This window comes from Urocitellus parryii, chromosome 9 (assembly GCF_045843805.1).
Source record: "Urocitellus parryii isolate mUroPar1 chromosome 9, mUroPar1.hap1, whole genome shotgun sequence".
Classification (NCBI taxonomy): Eukaryota; Metazoa; Chordata; class Mammalia; order Rodentia; family Sciuridae; genus Urocitellus; species Urocitellus parryii.
In genome coordinates this window covers 7968996-7984777 of record NC_135539.1, presented here as the reverse complement: position 1 = coordinate 7984777, position 15782 = coordinate 7968996, and the positions used below count along the sequence as shown (strand labels likewise).

Sequence of the window (15782 nt, the reverse complement as noted above, 5' to 3'; positions counted from 1 at the left end):
CCAGCTCAGGTGCCAGGATGTACAGGCCTGTGGGTATGGCGGCCATGGGAGGCGATCCACTCTGCGGCCAGCAGTTGGGCAGGGAGCACAGGAAAAATGTGGACCTAAAACTGATCTAAGAAATAACATGTACTTTTTAAAAAAAACGATCGAGTTTATGGCATGCAAATTTTATCTCAAAGGAAGAAAAAAAGCCAGGAGTCATTTAAAAGCAGAAAGTGCTGGGTGAAGGTTTCTGGAAGCCACCTCCTCTCTCTCCTTCCTCCTGCTTAGCCTGAGTCTCTCCCGCTGGAGTCCAGCCTATCCAACAGCCATGTGGGGCCCATCACCTCCCACCCAAGGGACTAGACTAGGTGTCCACTTGGAGTTGGAGTCAGGGTTCTGCCCGAAGGGCAGCTGACAGCAGAACACAAAAGGAACCAGGCAAGTAGACCCAGGCATGGCTTCAGGCCACAGCCTGGCCCCCAGAGCTCAGTTCCAGCATCCATCTCTGACCTGGGGACAGACTTGTCCAGGAATCCCTTTGGGACACAGAGGAGGGTCTCTGGGATGCAGAGCAGGTATCCCTGCTCCCTGCCCAATATCCTCAATGTGCCCTGAGGCCACAGCCTGTCAGCACTGCCCTTGAATTAAAGAGGGAGCTGAACCCACAAAGTCCAGGGGGAGGGCAGCTACAGGGAGGAGGCAGAGTCGGGAGGGGATCAGGAAAAGCCTCCACAATACAGTTACTGATTTACCCCTGGACTCACAGCAGCGAGCCACTTGCCCCTCCAGGGAAGAAATGCGTGTGGAGGAAGAGAACCCGCACTGCTGCTCCAGAGCATCAGCCACGCACAGGAAGCTTCGGCTGCGCAAGGGGGAGGACTGTCAGAACTCAAGGAGACTCCGCTGCCAGCAGGAGCAAGGCATGCCTGTCATCCCAACTACTCAGAGGCTGAGGCAAGAGGATCACAAATTCAGGGCAGCCTCAGCTGGCCTGTGGGTATGGCGGCAAGGCCCTGTCTCAAAATAAAATAAAAATGGCTGCAGGGAGACTGAGGCTTTGGCTCAGTGGTAGAGCGCTTGCCTGGCACATCTGAGGCACTGGGTTCAATCCTCAGCACCATATAAAAATAAATTAATTAATTAAAAGTATTGTGTCCACCTACAACTAAAAAAAAAAAAAAAAAAGAAAAGAAAAAAGGGCTGAGAGTGTAGCACCATGGTAGCATGCTCCTGGGTTCCATCTCTAGTGCCAAAATAAATGGAGGAACTTCACTACCCATATTACATGTTGGAACAGGCAGACCCTGGGAGAGAGAGGTGCAGGCTGGTGGTGCCAGGGCTGGAGGCGGCAGGCTCATGGGCATGTACCTCCAGGTGACGAGAACATCCTGGAACTAAAGGGTAGTGGCACAACACTGTGAGTGTACTAAATGCCACTTTATTTTTTTAATTATTTTTTGTGGCTCTGAGGATGGAAAGGGCCTCACACATGCTAGGCAAACACCCTGCCACTGAGCTGCAGCCCAGCCCTGAACTGCTCACTTTCAAATGGTGAGGTGGAGCTCCAGTCCTGCGTTCTCAATCCTTATCCTATGTGGATTCTAGGTCTGAGGCAGAGCATGAGTAAGAAGAGCCTGGGGTACAGCATCAGAAAGCAATGAAGATACCAATGTTCAAAGTGTTGTGTTAAAGACGTCAGGAGAAATTGAACAAGCTCCCACTGGCCAAAATTGGGGCAATCTGCATATTAATCAAGATAACTAATCAGACTGAAATGCATTATAAAAAATTACCTATATGTATAATCCACCCTGTATGTCACCTTACAAACACAAATGAACCAAGCAGGTCCCAAGTGGAAGGCAGCAGCAAGGGCTTACCTTGCCACCGGGGGTCCTCTCCCAGGATCTTTTCAATCATGGCCTGGCTGGCCAAGACCCCGGGCTGCAGATCAGGCACGCCATCCCCACTGCCAGGTTGACCATTCTGCAGGGCTTCCTGGGCCTGCAGCTCCCTGTAACCAACAGCATAGTGGTCACTTCTCTGCAGCATCCCAAGCCCTTTCATGGGGAGAGGAAGGCAAGAGAATGCCCAGCTCCAGAATCACTGGGCTGCCACTCCATGCATTCTGCCTCTGGACCATTCAGGATGGGGTCGCCACAGCCTTGGGGCTGCTCTCTCCTGGGATGACAGTAGTCCCAACCCAAATCCTAACCACACAAAGGCTATGCTTTGTTTAGGAAGGACTTGCCAGCAACTCAGGAGGCTGAGGCAGGAGGATTGCTAGTTTGAGGCCAGCCTGGGCAACTTACCAAGACCCTGTCTCACAATAAAAAAACAAGGGCTGGGGTTGTGCCTCAGTGATAGAGCACTTGCCTAGCATGTGTGAGGCCCTGGGTTTGATTCTCTTTTTTTTTTAATTTTATTTATTTATTCATTTTAGTTATTGATGGACCTTGATTTTTTTATTTATATATGGTGCTGAGAATCAAACCCAGTGCCTCACACATTCGAGGCAAGCGCTTTACCACTGAGCCACAACCCCAGCCCCTGGGTTTGATTCTCAATACCACATATAAATAAATAAAGATCCACTGACAACCAAAAAATTTTTTTTTAAATAAAAAAACAAAATGGGCTGGAGATGCAGCTCAGAGCATTCTTGGGTTCAATCCCTAGTACCAAAGGGATTGCTAACAAAGGGAGGACTGGCTTTCCTGCAGCAGCCCACACACAAGTGTGAGTTTATGACCTGTCTGCTGAGCACCATAGGATACAGAGGGAAACACCAAGTCTGAAGAGAAGAGCAATTTTCTCATGAGAAATAAACTGGGCTTCAGAAAGAGAGGCTTTGGGCCAGTGATGCTGGAAGCAACAGGAAGGTGAGCTGGTCTCACTCACCTGATGTCACACACAGGCGGCCGCAGATCCAGGGGGCCATGTGCAAAAGCACAATGCAACCCGTTTTTCACACAGTGGCCGCGCGCGTCCGTCTCATGGATACATGTGCCCGTCTTGTAGTAGCGCAGGTGGTACTTGCGTTCTGTGTCCCCCGTTGTTCTGTGCAGGTAAGGACACCTAGAAGCAGAGGGGCAAGCGCTCCGTGTGGCTCCTGTGGGCTGGAGACAACCTGAGCCTCGCTGCCACCTTGTTCAACACCTGGGAGCAGCTGACTCCGTTCTCCTCCAGGCAGACATCTGGTCTGACTGCAAGGAGCTGTGTTCTGGAATGAGCACCTGCTTTCCTATTTTGGGATCCTTCCCTTCAGCACTCCCTTGTGGCAAAACCCTTGGTTATGCACAGAAGAGCAAGTTGAATTTCCATGAAAAGCATCCTTCTTAGTTTTTTTTGTTTTTTGTTTTTGTACTGGGGATTGAACTCAGGGGCACTCGACCACTGAACCACATCCCCAGCCTTATTTTGTATTTTCTTTAGAGATAGGGTCTCACTGAGTTGCTTACCGCCTTGCCATTGCTGAGGCTGATTCTGAACTCTCTATCCTCCTGCCTCAGCCTCCCAAGCTGATGGGATGACAGGCGTGTGCCACCACGCCCGGCTCCTTCTTAGCTTTTACATGAATTCTTTACACTTGAGTTTGCACCTTGCACTCAGGTCATGTCATTTCCCTGACCAGTCATACTGAGAATGGTGGTGGCCTGTGTCCCGGCTCCTGTGCCTTTGGGACTCCAAGATTGAGAGAGGAAAGAGGCCTAGGGAGAAATACAGGGCCCAGCACATGGCAGGGAAGAGGCTCCATGGGAGCCAGGCTGGGAGGGAAGCAGGGGAGTGCAGATGGGGTGATGCCATACATCCCTCATGGCCACACAGCAGGTCTGGGACTACATGCACCAGGCAGCTCCTGCAGCAGGACAGGGTGTGGGAATGGGGTTCACACTGAAGGGGTGGAGCAGGAGCAGAGATGATCTGGAAGGTTCCTGCATTTGTGACGCACAGGGGCTTTGGGCACCTCCAGGTTGGTCCCACCAGAACAGCTTTGCAAACAGGAGAGGAGAGGGAACATGCGAAGGACCTGCTTCCCTCCCAGCCTGGCTCCCGCGGGGCCTTCCCTGACATGACTAGGCCCCGTGCTTCTCCCCAGTGGCCTGAGGAGCAAGGCAGAGAAAGCAGGGGTCCTCATCACAAGCACCCAAATTTAAGGACAAGGATTTTCACCTCTCACTATTGTCCATGTCTACCTTGCCAGGGACAGAGCTGCAGGCCTGAGTGTGGCTGGGGACACCTGGTCTAACCCTCTATGCTACAGGATGAGAAATGGCAGCTTGGCGTTCATGTGCTGCTGCAGGCCCGAGGTGGGGGGCAGCCAGCCCTGCTGTGCCGATGACAGCAGGCCAGGCACAGCATCAGCCTGCGGTGTGAGCTGGCACCACACCAGCCACACCCCTTCCTGGTTCTCATAGGTCACTGCTCAGGGCACTGTTTCTGCACCACACCATTGCTATGGCAACCACAGCACTGGCTGAAGCCTCCCCTCCCCAGCACAGAGGGGCTCCCACCACCTGGCACTACCCTCTGCTGGGCCAGCACCTCTGTTCCTTGCACCACTTCAAAACTTGAGCTGACCTTAAGGGTTGTTTTGTGTTTTTTTGGTTTTGGTACTGGAGATTAAACCCAGGAGTGCTCCACCTCTGAACTACATATTGAAACAAGGTGCTGCTGAATTGCCAAGGCTGGCCTCAAATTTGAGTCCTCCTGCCTCAACCTCCCAAGTTGCTGGGATACAGGCCTGTGCTACTTTGCCTAACTTGACCTTAAGCTTATTTATTTATTTATCTTAAGTGGTTTTACTTATTTATTTTTGTGGTGCTGGGGACTGAACCCAGGTCCTTGTGTATATGAGGCAAGCATTCTACCAACTGAGCTGTATCCCCATCTGACCTTTAATGTAAAGAAAATACCTTGGCCCCAGGGATATCTAAGAAGCAAGAAGGGGGTTGGGGCTGAGGGGGCTGGGGCTGGGGCGGCTTAGTGGCAGTGCACTTGCCTAGCATGTGTGAGGCATTGGGTTCGATCTTCAGCACCACATAAATAATAAAGGTCCACTGACACCTAAAAAACATTAAAAAACAACAACAACAACAAAAAGATGGCAGAGTGGCCCCCTGCTCCCTGGACAACCAGGGAGGAGAAGGAGGGAGCCCCTGGTGTCCTGGTGACAGGTGTGATCTCAATCCCACTCAAAACTGACCAGACTGTGGTTAAAACAGCTGCTGATGTCATGGCACTGTGGTGCCACCAGACATAACTCAGCCACCATGCTCTGGACCATGATCCAGCTCAGGAGGAACAGGGACTCCAGCCAAGTCTCCAGGAGCACAGCAAACAGCCCACTTCCTTCAAAAAACTCTCACCTAGAACAAGGGTGGGTTCCTGGACCCACCCAGCGAGTCTGATCAAGCACAGGGAGGCTTCAGCTCAAGCCAGTGTGCGCCACGCTCCCCAGAGGGCCCGCCAATCAGAACTTCCCAGGAACTGCGCTTGAGAGCCACGGGGCTTTGAGGGACCCGGTGAAGTACGGTGCCCCAGCCTTTAGGAGCACAAGCACAGCTGGCAGCTAAAACACAGCACAGCAACACCAAGGGGCAGTGGCAAGAAAAGGAGAGGCACAGAGAGGAGGAGGAATGGCCTCCCAGCAGCTGCCGAAGGCAAGCCTTGGGAGAGCTGGGGCATCTCAGATCTGCCCTTCCTCTCGAATGCTGGGCAACAGGGTCCTGGGATAAGCCCATGCCCCACACTCCCCCAGCCTCCGGCTTCCAGGGGCTGCTCTTCTCAGTGGGTCAGGGACCTCTCACCAGCCACAGCCCTGCAGCAAGCCCACCTTTGCCCCAGATCCCACAGATCTGATTAGGGAAGGAGGTTTCCCCCCACCCCTCACATTTTTGTGTGGGTTCTTTGGACCTAGGAACCCAATTAAAATAAGAGCCGATTAACCAGAGAAAAGCATATGAGTTTTATTAATGTGTACACGGGATCTTCACAGGAGAGGCTAGTCTGAAAAAATTGCCAGAACACATGCTTCTGCATTTTTCAGACAGAAAATGCATGCATGGAGGAAAGAGAGCACAAATGGGTTCCTGGATGGGGTGGGAAAACTCTAGGGATGCTACTGAGGGACACAGGGTATGGAAGCTCCTGGAAGGTGGGGGCTACTTTGAGCGTGTTTATTCAGAACCATTGAAGCAGGACCCTGACCTTTGGTCTCCAGTGCTCAAGGCAGTTTTCTGGCTTTGGCATGAGAAGGACACCCCTTACCAGCATGTCTTTATGGCAGTGCAGGTAGGAAAGACAGTCCTAATAGTCTTTTCTGGTCACTGTGGCTCAAGAGACTTTAGCTCCAATCAACCAACCTAACATCAACTGGGCATGTCCTGAGATGGCACCACCTTACCTCCCCAGCACCCTCTCCGCACCTGCTATGCTGAGCCCCAGCTTCCTCCAGCTCTGCTCCACCCAGGGTGGGAGGAACTGGAGCACTGTCACTCAGAGGCTCCACACTTCAGCCTCAGGAGATTTATTACAGATCCCAGCTAAGGTGGCTCCTTGTAATTCCCTTAAGCCAAAGGACTGTGTTTCTTCTCTTAAACATTACATTTATGGTTGGGCCTGCCCTTGGCTTCCTCATTTACACTACCATGGCTCATAGACACCTGAAGGGCATGCAGCTCTCATCTAAGCCTCAGGTCCTGTGATTTGTCACATGAAACACAAAAAGGTCTCTCCATAGAAACACTAGGTGCAAGACAAGTATGGTACGAGCCCCAATAGTAGGTCTTTCTTAGAAACTCAGAAAGTAGCAAGGACCTCTCACCAGTTCCTGTAAAATTACACGTGTGAATTCCAGTCTACTCAGAGCCAAGGCTCACCTAGACAAGGCACCCCTGTTCCAGATCCCCAAATGTCAAACCAGGGTAGCCCGGGGAAGGCTACACTGCAGGGCGAGTGAGAAGAGGAGGCCACTCCACTGCAGGAGCCCCCAAACAGGAGGCAGACCTGTGTGCCAACAGCAAAAGTTGAGCCCCAGTGGTTGGTTGAGCCCAATTTTTATTGAAAACAGGAAAAACTGAAGGTGCTCTAGTGGTCCACACCCCTAGGGACAATGGCAAGAGAAAGGTTAACAAAAGGAAGAGGGTTACTTTGTACCTTACAATAGCTGGGGACTATCTGAGTTTTTTCAAACTACAATGGATCTCTGGAGGAGCCCCTCAGTTCCTTTGCTAATTATATAGATCAGAACCAAAAATTATTCAAAAGCAAAAAACAAAGCTGGGACTGTGGCTCAGTGGCAGAGCACTTGCCTAGCATGCATGAGGCACTGGGTTTCAATCCTCAGCACCACATAAACATAAACAAATAAAACAAAGACATTCTGTCCATCTACAATTACAAAAAAAAATTAAATAGATAAAAAAGCAAAAAGCAAAAAAAGCCAGGAATAGTAGCACTGCCCTTTAATATCAGTGAGTTGGAAGGCTGAAGCAGGAAAATGGCAAGTTCCATGAAGCCAGTGGTGGCAACTTGGTGAGACCCTGTGTTAAAAAATAAAAAGGATTGGGGATAGCTGGGCACTGTGGCACACACCTGTAATCCCAGCACCTGGAGAGGCTGAGACAGGAGGATCATGAGTTCAAAGCCAGCCTCAGCAACTTTGCAAGGCACTTATCAACTCAGCGAGAAGCTGTCTCTAATAAAATATTTTAAAAGAGCAAGGGATGTGGCTAAGTGGTAGAGAGCTTGCCTAGCATGCACCAGGCACTGGGTTCTATCCCAGCGCTACAAACAAAAACTAAATAAACAAAATAAAGGTACTGTGTCCGTATACAAGTAAAAATATATTTAAAAAATAAAAAAAGGGACTAGGGATGTGGCTCAGTGGTAGAATGTAGTTCAATCTTCAGTATGGTAAAAAATAAAAAAATGCACCCGCCATTCACCGAAGCGTGCCCACGTGTTCTCGTGCAGGTAGGAGGTGCCAGCCACCGTAGGCTCCAGTGTGAAAACCCGCGTGCGGAGTAGAAGCAGCTCGGGACTGGGGGCCAGGCGCTTGGGCCAAGGCCCTTTCTCGGAAAGCAGCTTGCCGGCTGTAGCTGTGGCCAGACCCCAGAAACTTTCGCAAAAGAGGCGTTTTCCTTATAGTCCGCGCAACACCTGTACAAGGGGGCGCGCGGTGGGGACGCAGACCCCTCGCCAGAACTCGCGCCCCACGGTTCTCGGCCCCACAGCCCACGCGGTCCTCGCGCCACTGGGAGGCTGGTTCCCACGGGGGTGGGGCGTCAGTACACGTGACCCAGGACGGCCAACCATGGCCCGCGCAGGGAAAGGGGCGTGTCCGCCAGAACAAAGGGGACGTAGACCTTTCAGAGGGGCTGCAGGGTCAAAAGCAGGCTGGTGCTGGGGTGGTGACTGTGGGAGAGCCCAAGGGTGGCCCCTATGAAGAGGGTCGTGAGAAGAGAGGCGACAATAAGGGAGTGACTGGTGACAGCAGGAGTGACTGAGGTGGGTGCCCACGAGGGGTATGTGGAAGGACACTCCAGGCACCTTGGAGGGATGACAGGGAGGAGTAAAAGAGGGTGACCACTGAGAAAAGGGGGTGATGGTCGAGGTGATGGTGGGAGTGCCAAAAGAGGAAGGATAACTGAGAAGTGACAGCAGAACTGCCAATCAAGTGACAGCTGGAGTGCCAGCCCTCCTGGGGTTCCCATCCCTCTCTTGCCCCAAGGTGTGCTCAGACAGTGTCAAGAACACTTACTTTGCCTGACACGAGCTGAGGGGTCTTTGCTTTTTGATGCATATTCATGTTTTTAAAATAATAGGTTGGGTGGGGCACAGTGTCCGAGCACTTGTAATCCCAGCGACTCAAGAGGCAGGATGATCAAAAGTTCGAGGCCAGCCTCAGCAACCTAGCAGGACCCTCGGCAACTTGGCAAGATCCTGTCTCAAAATAAAAAATGAGAAACAGCTGGGGATGTAGTTCAGTGGTAAAGTGCCCCTGAGTTCAGTCCCCAGTACTGAAAAGAGTTATAGGTTAGTAATACATATGCCCAAGATAGAAATTTCAAGAACTAATGATCTGAAATAAAAGAAAAGCCCCACCCTTTCTCTGAAAGGTACTATCGATTTACAATTTCCATGGCAACCTTGTGAAACCAGAATATGTAATTCAGTGAGATAAACTGTCTATTCCATGTGTGTACAGGGATGAGAAAGTCCCTCTGCTGTGGATGGAGCAGTAATTACTAAGGAGAGAGTCCCAGGGGGGGCAGCCTGTCAAACACTCTGGAAGGGATAAAGCAAGTCATTTCATGTACTCAACAAAAATTAGAAACAAAACCTTTAATAAAACACACAGAATGCATCCAACACATCAAACCAGCATCCTAGTCCCACTTCTGTGTCTCAGTGATAAACTTCAAGCCTTTTCAGTTGAATATTGATGCATCTGCAATAAGTGCATGTCATCAAATTACTCTTTGAGCACAGCTAATGTTGACAACTTCTTGACAGGTGTCCACTGTAGCACTGTTCATTCCAGTAAGAACTAGACACCACCCAAATGCCCAGAAAAAGACTGAATTAACACTAAGATATCCAAGATCTGGAAACCAAAACTGCTGGTAAAAGGGCACTCTGGGATGGGGATGTAACTCAGTAATACAACACCTGCCTAGTGTGCACAAGTACCTCAGTAGCACACACATACCACACATACATATACACACAAAGGGGGGCTTTTTTACATTAAAATCATCACCAGGAAATAAAACCAAGGAGTTCCCATGCCTGATTTTTGGATGGAGTCAGACAAGCCAGGTACTGACCTGGTCTTTGCACTCCAGTAGATACCAGCTCCAGGCTCAGGCACTAGCGCCCCAAGGAGACCAGGAGAGCTGGGCAATTAGAAACTGAGCCTAGGCCTTAGAAAGTCACCTATTTTCTAAAGGCATATTTGCAGGAAGCAGCTTCTCAAGAAGCAATTAAATAAAACAGTTCTAGAAGAACACCATCTAAACTAGGTGGAGCCAGATACTCTAGCAGGTTAACAGCAACTGTTTAATGACCTGGTGTTCCACTAAAAACATTCAGCCAGTGTTAAAGAATTTATGAGGGCTGGGATGTGGCTCAGTGGTGGAGCACTTGCCTGGCACGTGTGAGGCACTGGGTTTAATCCTCAGCTTCACATTAAATGAATAAATAAATGGTATTGTATCCATCTACAACTAAAAATATTTTTTAAAAAAAAGTTTATGAGGGCTGGGGATATAGCTCAGTTGGTAGAATGCTTGCATCGCATGCACAAGGCCCTGGGTTCAATCCCCAGCACCACACACACACACACACACACACACACACACACACAGTTTATGAGATGATCACCATAGATCAAGTTTACTCTCTAGGTGGGTGAGGGGGCACACACCTGTAATCCCAGCAGAGGGAGGCAGGAGGATTGAAGGTTAGAGGCCAGCCTCAGCAATTTAGTGAGACCCTACCTCAAAATAAGAATAAAAAAATAAATAAGGCTAGGGATGTACCTCAATGGTAAAGTGCCCCTGGGTTCAATCCCCAGTTAAAAAAATTTTTTTTTAACTTCCTGGGGCCTGGTGCTGTAGTACACACCTTAATCCCAGCAATTCAGAAGGTTGAGGCAGGATGATTCTGGTGTCTAGAAATGTGGTTCAGTGGTAGAATGCCTAATGTGAGACCCTGGGTTAGTTCCCCAGCACTGGGCAGGAGCAGGGAGTGTTCCTAGGCAGCTTAGCCAGATCCTGTCTCAAAATAAAATTTTAAGAAAGGGTTTGCCTAGCATGTGCAATGCCCTGGGTTTAAGTCCCAGTATAACGCACACTGAAGTTTACTTTCTAGTCACTGGAAGTAACTTTTTTTTTTTTTTAAATAAAGGGAAACAGATAACACATGGGTCTCTGTGTTGTACCATGAGAGCTATCATCAAAAGAGGGGCACTCCAAAAATCAAAACCCTTCAAAGGGTCAGAAGATGCAGTCTTCAAGACTGACTGTACCTCACCTCCAGTCAGGAATGGACCACCCCTTGCCTTCCCCAAACAAAAGAAGGCCACACCTTCTAATACCACCTTGAACCCTCATGGGAACATACCACCTGGCTTGGACTTCCCCTATTTCCCTATTTCAAAATAAAGACATTTGTTAATAACACCATTAGGAAAGGCATTAAAAAAATCAATCCAAACAAACTCTGATTTCTTTAACTTTCAAACTGTTACATAAACAACAGTCTGCAAATAAAATAATTTCCTATTAACTTTTTAAAAATTAAAGTACCCAAAAAAAAAAAAAATTAAAGTACCCATGTAACCATGTGATACAAGCCTGTATCCTAAGGACTTAAGAGGCTGAGGCAGGAGGATCCCAAATTGGAGGGCAGCCTCAGCAACTTGGTGAGACCCAGCCTCAAAATAAAATAAAAAGGTCTGGGGAGGTAGCTCAGTGATAGAGCACCTGGGTTCAATCCTTAGCACCATTCAGGCACATACAAAAACTAAGCATGTAAAAGGTAAGAAAGGAAACATTCCCCACACCCTCTACAGTGTGAGCAAACATTCTGACACACTCTGACCTAAAGCAACTACTCAAAATGATCCCAAACCTCAAAGCCACATCTACTGTGGGGTGATCCTAAGGAAGGAATGTGGAGAATGGGGAGGAAATCAAGAAGGAGAAGTGAAGCGGATTCAGTTTGAACTACATGAGTCATACCTAAAATGCGCAGGATGCCTCCCCAACTGACCCAAACCCACCCCAACACTGGAAGACTTCAGGGTAAACTCCTCCAAAAGTACCAGGCGCTGAACAGAACCTGGGTGCCTGCTGACAGCACGTCCAGGCCATGTCCAGGCCCGCAGTGCCCACGTGGGCCCACTTACTCGTCACCGTCGGGGCACAGGCCGGTGGCCTCGTCGTACTTCGAGCAGTACACATCAGGGCTGTAGTTGAAGGTGCCATCGCGCCTGCGGAGGGGTCTGCGCCGACGCTGATTTAGGAAATGCCAATGGAAACAGGTGAACGGCCTGTGCTGGCCACACTTGTGCTGTACAAACAGGGAGCACTGCTCTGTCCTAAACTCCTTTAGATACCTGGAAAGACAAACAGCGTTGCGGTCGCCGGTGGGCGGCCCCACGGACTCGTGGACAGGGGCAGGTTCCTTGCCTGGTTGGGGGTGGTGCCACGACCCTCACTGGGCGCCCAGATCCCCACCACCTCTCAGAGCTCAGATGATCCCGGGCGGCCCAACCCGCCTGGGCGCGAACTCTCCGACCCCAGGCACGACTCGCAGATGCAACAGAAAGGATCCCCGCAACCCCATCCAGCTCGGTTCTGTACCCGAGGTGCAGTGGTCCAGCCCCACGCCCCACACCCATTCCCTGCCCCCCAGGCCTATATGACTCCAGGTGACTGAACACGGGGGGGGGGGGCGTTCCCGGGCCCCAGGCGCCAACTCCCAAACCCCAAACGCGGTTCCAATGCCAGGCGCAAAGCCCCTGACTCGTAGCCCAGCTGACCCCAGAGAAGCGTACCCTAGCCCCGCCTGGGAAGGTTCTCCAGTCCCAGGCACGGTCCCCAGAACACAGGCGCGACTTCCCAGACCCACACACAGTCCTCCATCCTCAACCCTAGGCACGCCTCCCCGTTCAGATTCCAGATGGCCCCCAGGCGCTACTCCCCAGACACCAGGCGAAGCTGCCCATCACTAGTGCAGATGCGACCCTCAGCCTTAGGTGCCACACGGCGATCTCAGAGCCGAGATGCCCACTGCGACCCCAGGCGAGGCCTTCCGCCAACAATCCAGGGACCACCCCAAATCCTGGGCGCCGCCTCTCGATTTCTGTCAGCGGCAGCCTGCGTGCAGACAGTCGTGCGCCCATCCAGAGCCCTGGAGCGCCTCAGCACCCTAACCCAGGCCCTATTCCCCGATCCCCAGCCAGCGACGCGTGGACCCCGAGCGCAGGCGTGCGCCCCCGCCCCGCCCAGGGACCACCCCAGGCCCCGGGCGCCGCCTCTCCTCTCGGGCGCCGGCGCTCGCGTGTGGACCGCCGAAGTCCCTTAGTCCAGTGCCGCCGGCCAGGCGGCGGGGGCGCGGGCAGCGGGCGCACCTCGGTAGCGACACCCAGGCCCGGCCGGGCGCGCGCGGACCGCTCCCTGCGCCTCGGCGGCGCGCCAGCATCCAGGAGGCGCGGCCGGGGACCTGGGCACTGACCTGTAGTGGGTCGGCTTCTCGGTCTGCGGGGGGGACCCGTTCAGCGCCGCCGCCGCCGCCGCCGCTTTCGAAACCGACGGCATTTTCAGTCAAAACAATGCAGAGCGCATGCGCCGCGCCGGCGCCCCCGCCCCCGGATCTCCCCCCCGCACTGAGCCCCCCGCGCCCCCCGCCGTGCCGGCCCCGCCCAGGCCCCGCCCCGGTCCGCCCGCAGCGGGTTGCGCCCCCGCACACCGACCCCCGCACGCGCACGCAGCTGTGGCGGTACCTGAGGTCTCACCGTCGGTCGGGGCAGGTCCGGGGCTTGGCTGGGGCGCCCGGGGAGCGACGGGGACGCGGGGACTGCTCGAGGACATGGCTCCTTTTAGCAGGAAAAGGTTTAAAACTGCAGCGTGGCGATGGTCGCCCCTGCGACATACTGGAGATTTTGGAATTGTGTACTTTAAATGGATGAACTGAATCATACATGAATTACATCTCAGTAGAGCTGCTTCCTAAAACAGGAATGCAAGAAGCTGGCAATCAAGGGGCAGATGCGCACAGGATGAGCAGGATTGCATCGGCGGCGGGTTGGCGGGCCCAGGTGGGAAAGTTCAGGAGGGATAGCCCAGGGTTGCGATGCATTGATTTGTAAATACACGTCGTGAGACATTTTATATGCAAGATAAAACAGGGAAGCACCCTTGGCAGGTGGGTCGCTTGGGTTTCTTACTGAACAGCAAACTCTATGCTGGCGACTTGTCCAGAAAGGAAATAGCTCGAGGGCAAAGGGTCCTGACCCTCTGGAAACTAATGTACTCCATTTCTGGGAACAGTGATTAAATGTAAACAACATCAGAATCAGACACCGAATAACATACAAATATAATTTGTCCAAGTATGTAAGTTATTTTTTGAAATACTAATAACACAGTAAATTAAAATTTATCACTTGCTGGTAACTTTTTTTTTTTGGTACCAGGTATGGAACTCAGAGGCACTGAACCACTCAGCCACATCCCCATCCCTATTTTGTATTTTATTTAAAGACAGGGTCTCACTGAGTTGCTTAGTGCCTCATTGTTGCTGAGGCTGGTTCTGAACTTGCGATCCTCCTGTCTCAGCCTTCCAGGTCGTTGGGATTACAGGTATGTGCCACTGCACCGGGCAATATCCTTTTTTTTTTTTTTTTAATATTTATTTTTGGGCTGGGGATGTGGCTCAAGCAGTAGCGCGCTAGCCTGGCATGCCTCCGGCCCAGTTCCATCCTCAGCACCACATACAAACAAAGATGTTGTGTCCGCCGAAAACTAAAATAAATAAATATTAAAAATTCTCTCTCTCAAAAAAAAAAATGCTGGGCTGGGGATGTGGCTCAAGCGGTAGCGCGCTCGCCTGGCATGCGTGCAACTCGGTTCATCCTCAGCACCACATACCAACAAAGATGTTGTGTCCGCTGAGAACTAAAAAATAAATATTAAAAATTCTCTCTCTCTTTCCTCTCTCACTCTCTTAAAAAAAAATGCTTTAATATTTATTTTTATGTGGTGCTGAGGATTGAACCCAGTGCCTCATGCATGCTAGGTTAGTACTCTACCACTGGGCCACAAACTCAGACCAAGAAAACTTTTTTTTTTTTTTTTTTTAGTTTTTTTTTTTAGTTTTTGACGGACACAACATATCTATTTGTATGTGGTGCTGAGGATCGAACCCAGGCCGCACGCATGCCAGGCAAGCGAGATAACCGCTTGAGCCACATCCCCAGCCCAAGAAAACTTTTTTATATGTTCACTTTTCTAAATGAATTATTAACTCTACAAACTTTACATATAAAGTTTAATCTTGAATGAAATTAAGTGGTTTAAAAAAATCAAGAATACGTTAAAAGCAAATCAAGGCAGGTACGGTGGCGCTTGCCTGTAATCCAAGAGTCTTAGGACCTATCAGCAGTTTTGTGAGGCCCTGCCTCTAAATAAAAATATTTTAAAAGGGCTGGGGATGTGGCTTAGTGATAAGTGCCCCTGGTTTCAATCCTCAGTACAAAAAAAAAAAAAAAAAAAGTAAGTCAAGCAGAATGAAGCAGGAAGGCAAGGCCCAAGGATTCCTCAGAGGAACAAACATCTTGCAGTTTGTGAACATGCACAGATGAAAATATCTGGGGTAACTCTAAGCCCTCAAACTTAGGGGCAAAACCTGAGGAGCCTAGGAAGGTAAACTAAGAAGCACACATACAGCCAGAAAAAGGAACTTTGTTGAATGAAGGTCCCTCCTGGAGAAGACATCTTCCTCAAAGACATCAAAGAAAATTGATAGGCTACAACACCAAAAGTATTTCCCATGCTTTTGAAGAATATTCTTTAAAATCTGGGATGGTGACATATTTACACATAAAGTAACACTAGGGGTTTTTGAGACAGAATCTTGCTAAATTACTGAGGCTGGACTTGCAATTCTCCTGCCTCAGCCTCTGGAGTTTCTGGGATTACAGATGTGCATCACCATGCCCAGCCACCAGGGTTTTATTGTGAATGTAGTATCTTTTTTTTTTTTTTTTTTTTTTTTGCGGTGGG

General features: G+C 50.6%; 1 protein-coding gene across 1 annotated transcript in view; it reads right to left on the bottom strand.

Moving 5' to 3' along the window:
- Positions 1 to 13316, bottom strand: part of Unkl (unk like zinc finger) — a 36793-nt gene extending 23477 nt beyond the window's left edge. The window contains exons 1-4 of the mRNA XM_026385223.2: positions 13234 to 13316; positions 11903 to 12112; positions 2887 to 3063; positions 1866 to 1999 (exon numbers count right to left, since the gene is read on the bottom strand). Of these exons, the coding sequence (XP_026241008.2) occupies positions 1866 to 1999; positions 2887 to 3063; positions 11903 to 12112; positions 13234 to 13316 (604 nt within the window). The remainder of the gene's footprint in view (positions 1 to 1865; positions 2000 to 2886; positions 3064 to 11902; positions 12113 to 13233) is intronic.
- Positions 13317 to 15782: the final 2466 nt, after the last annotated feature.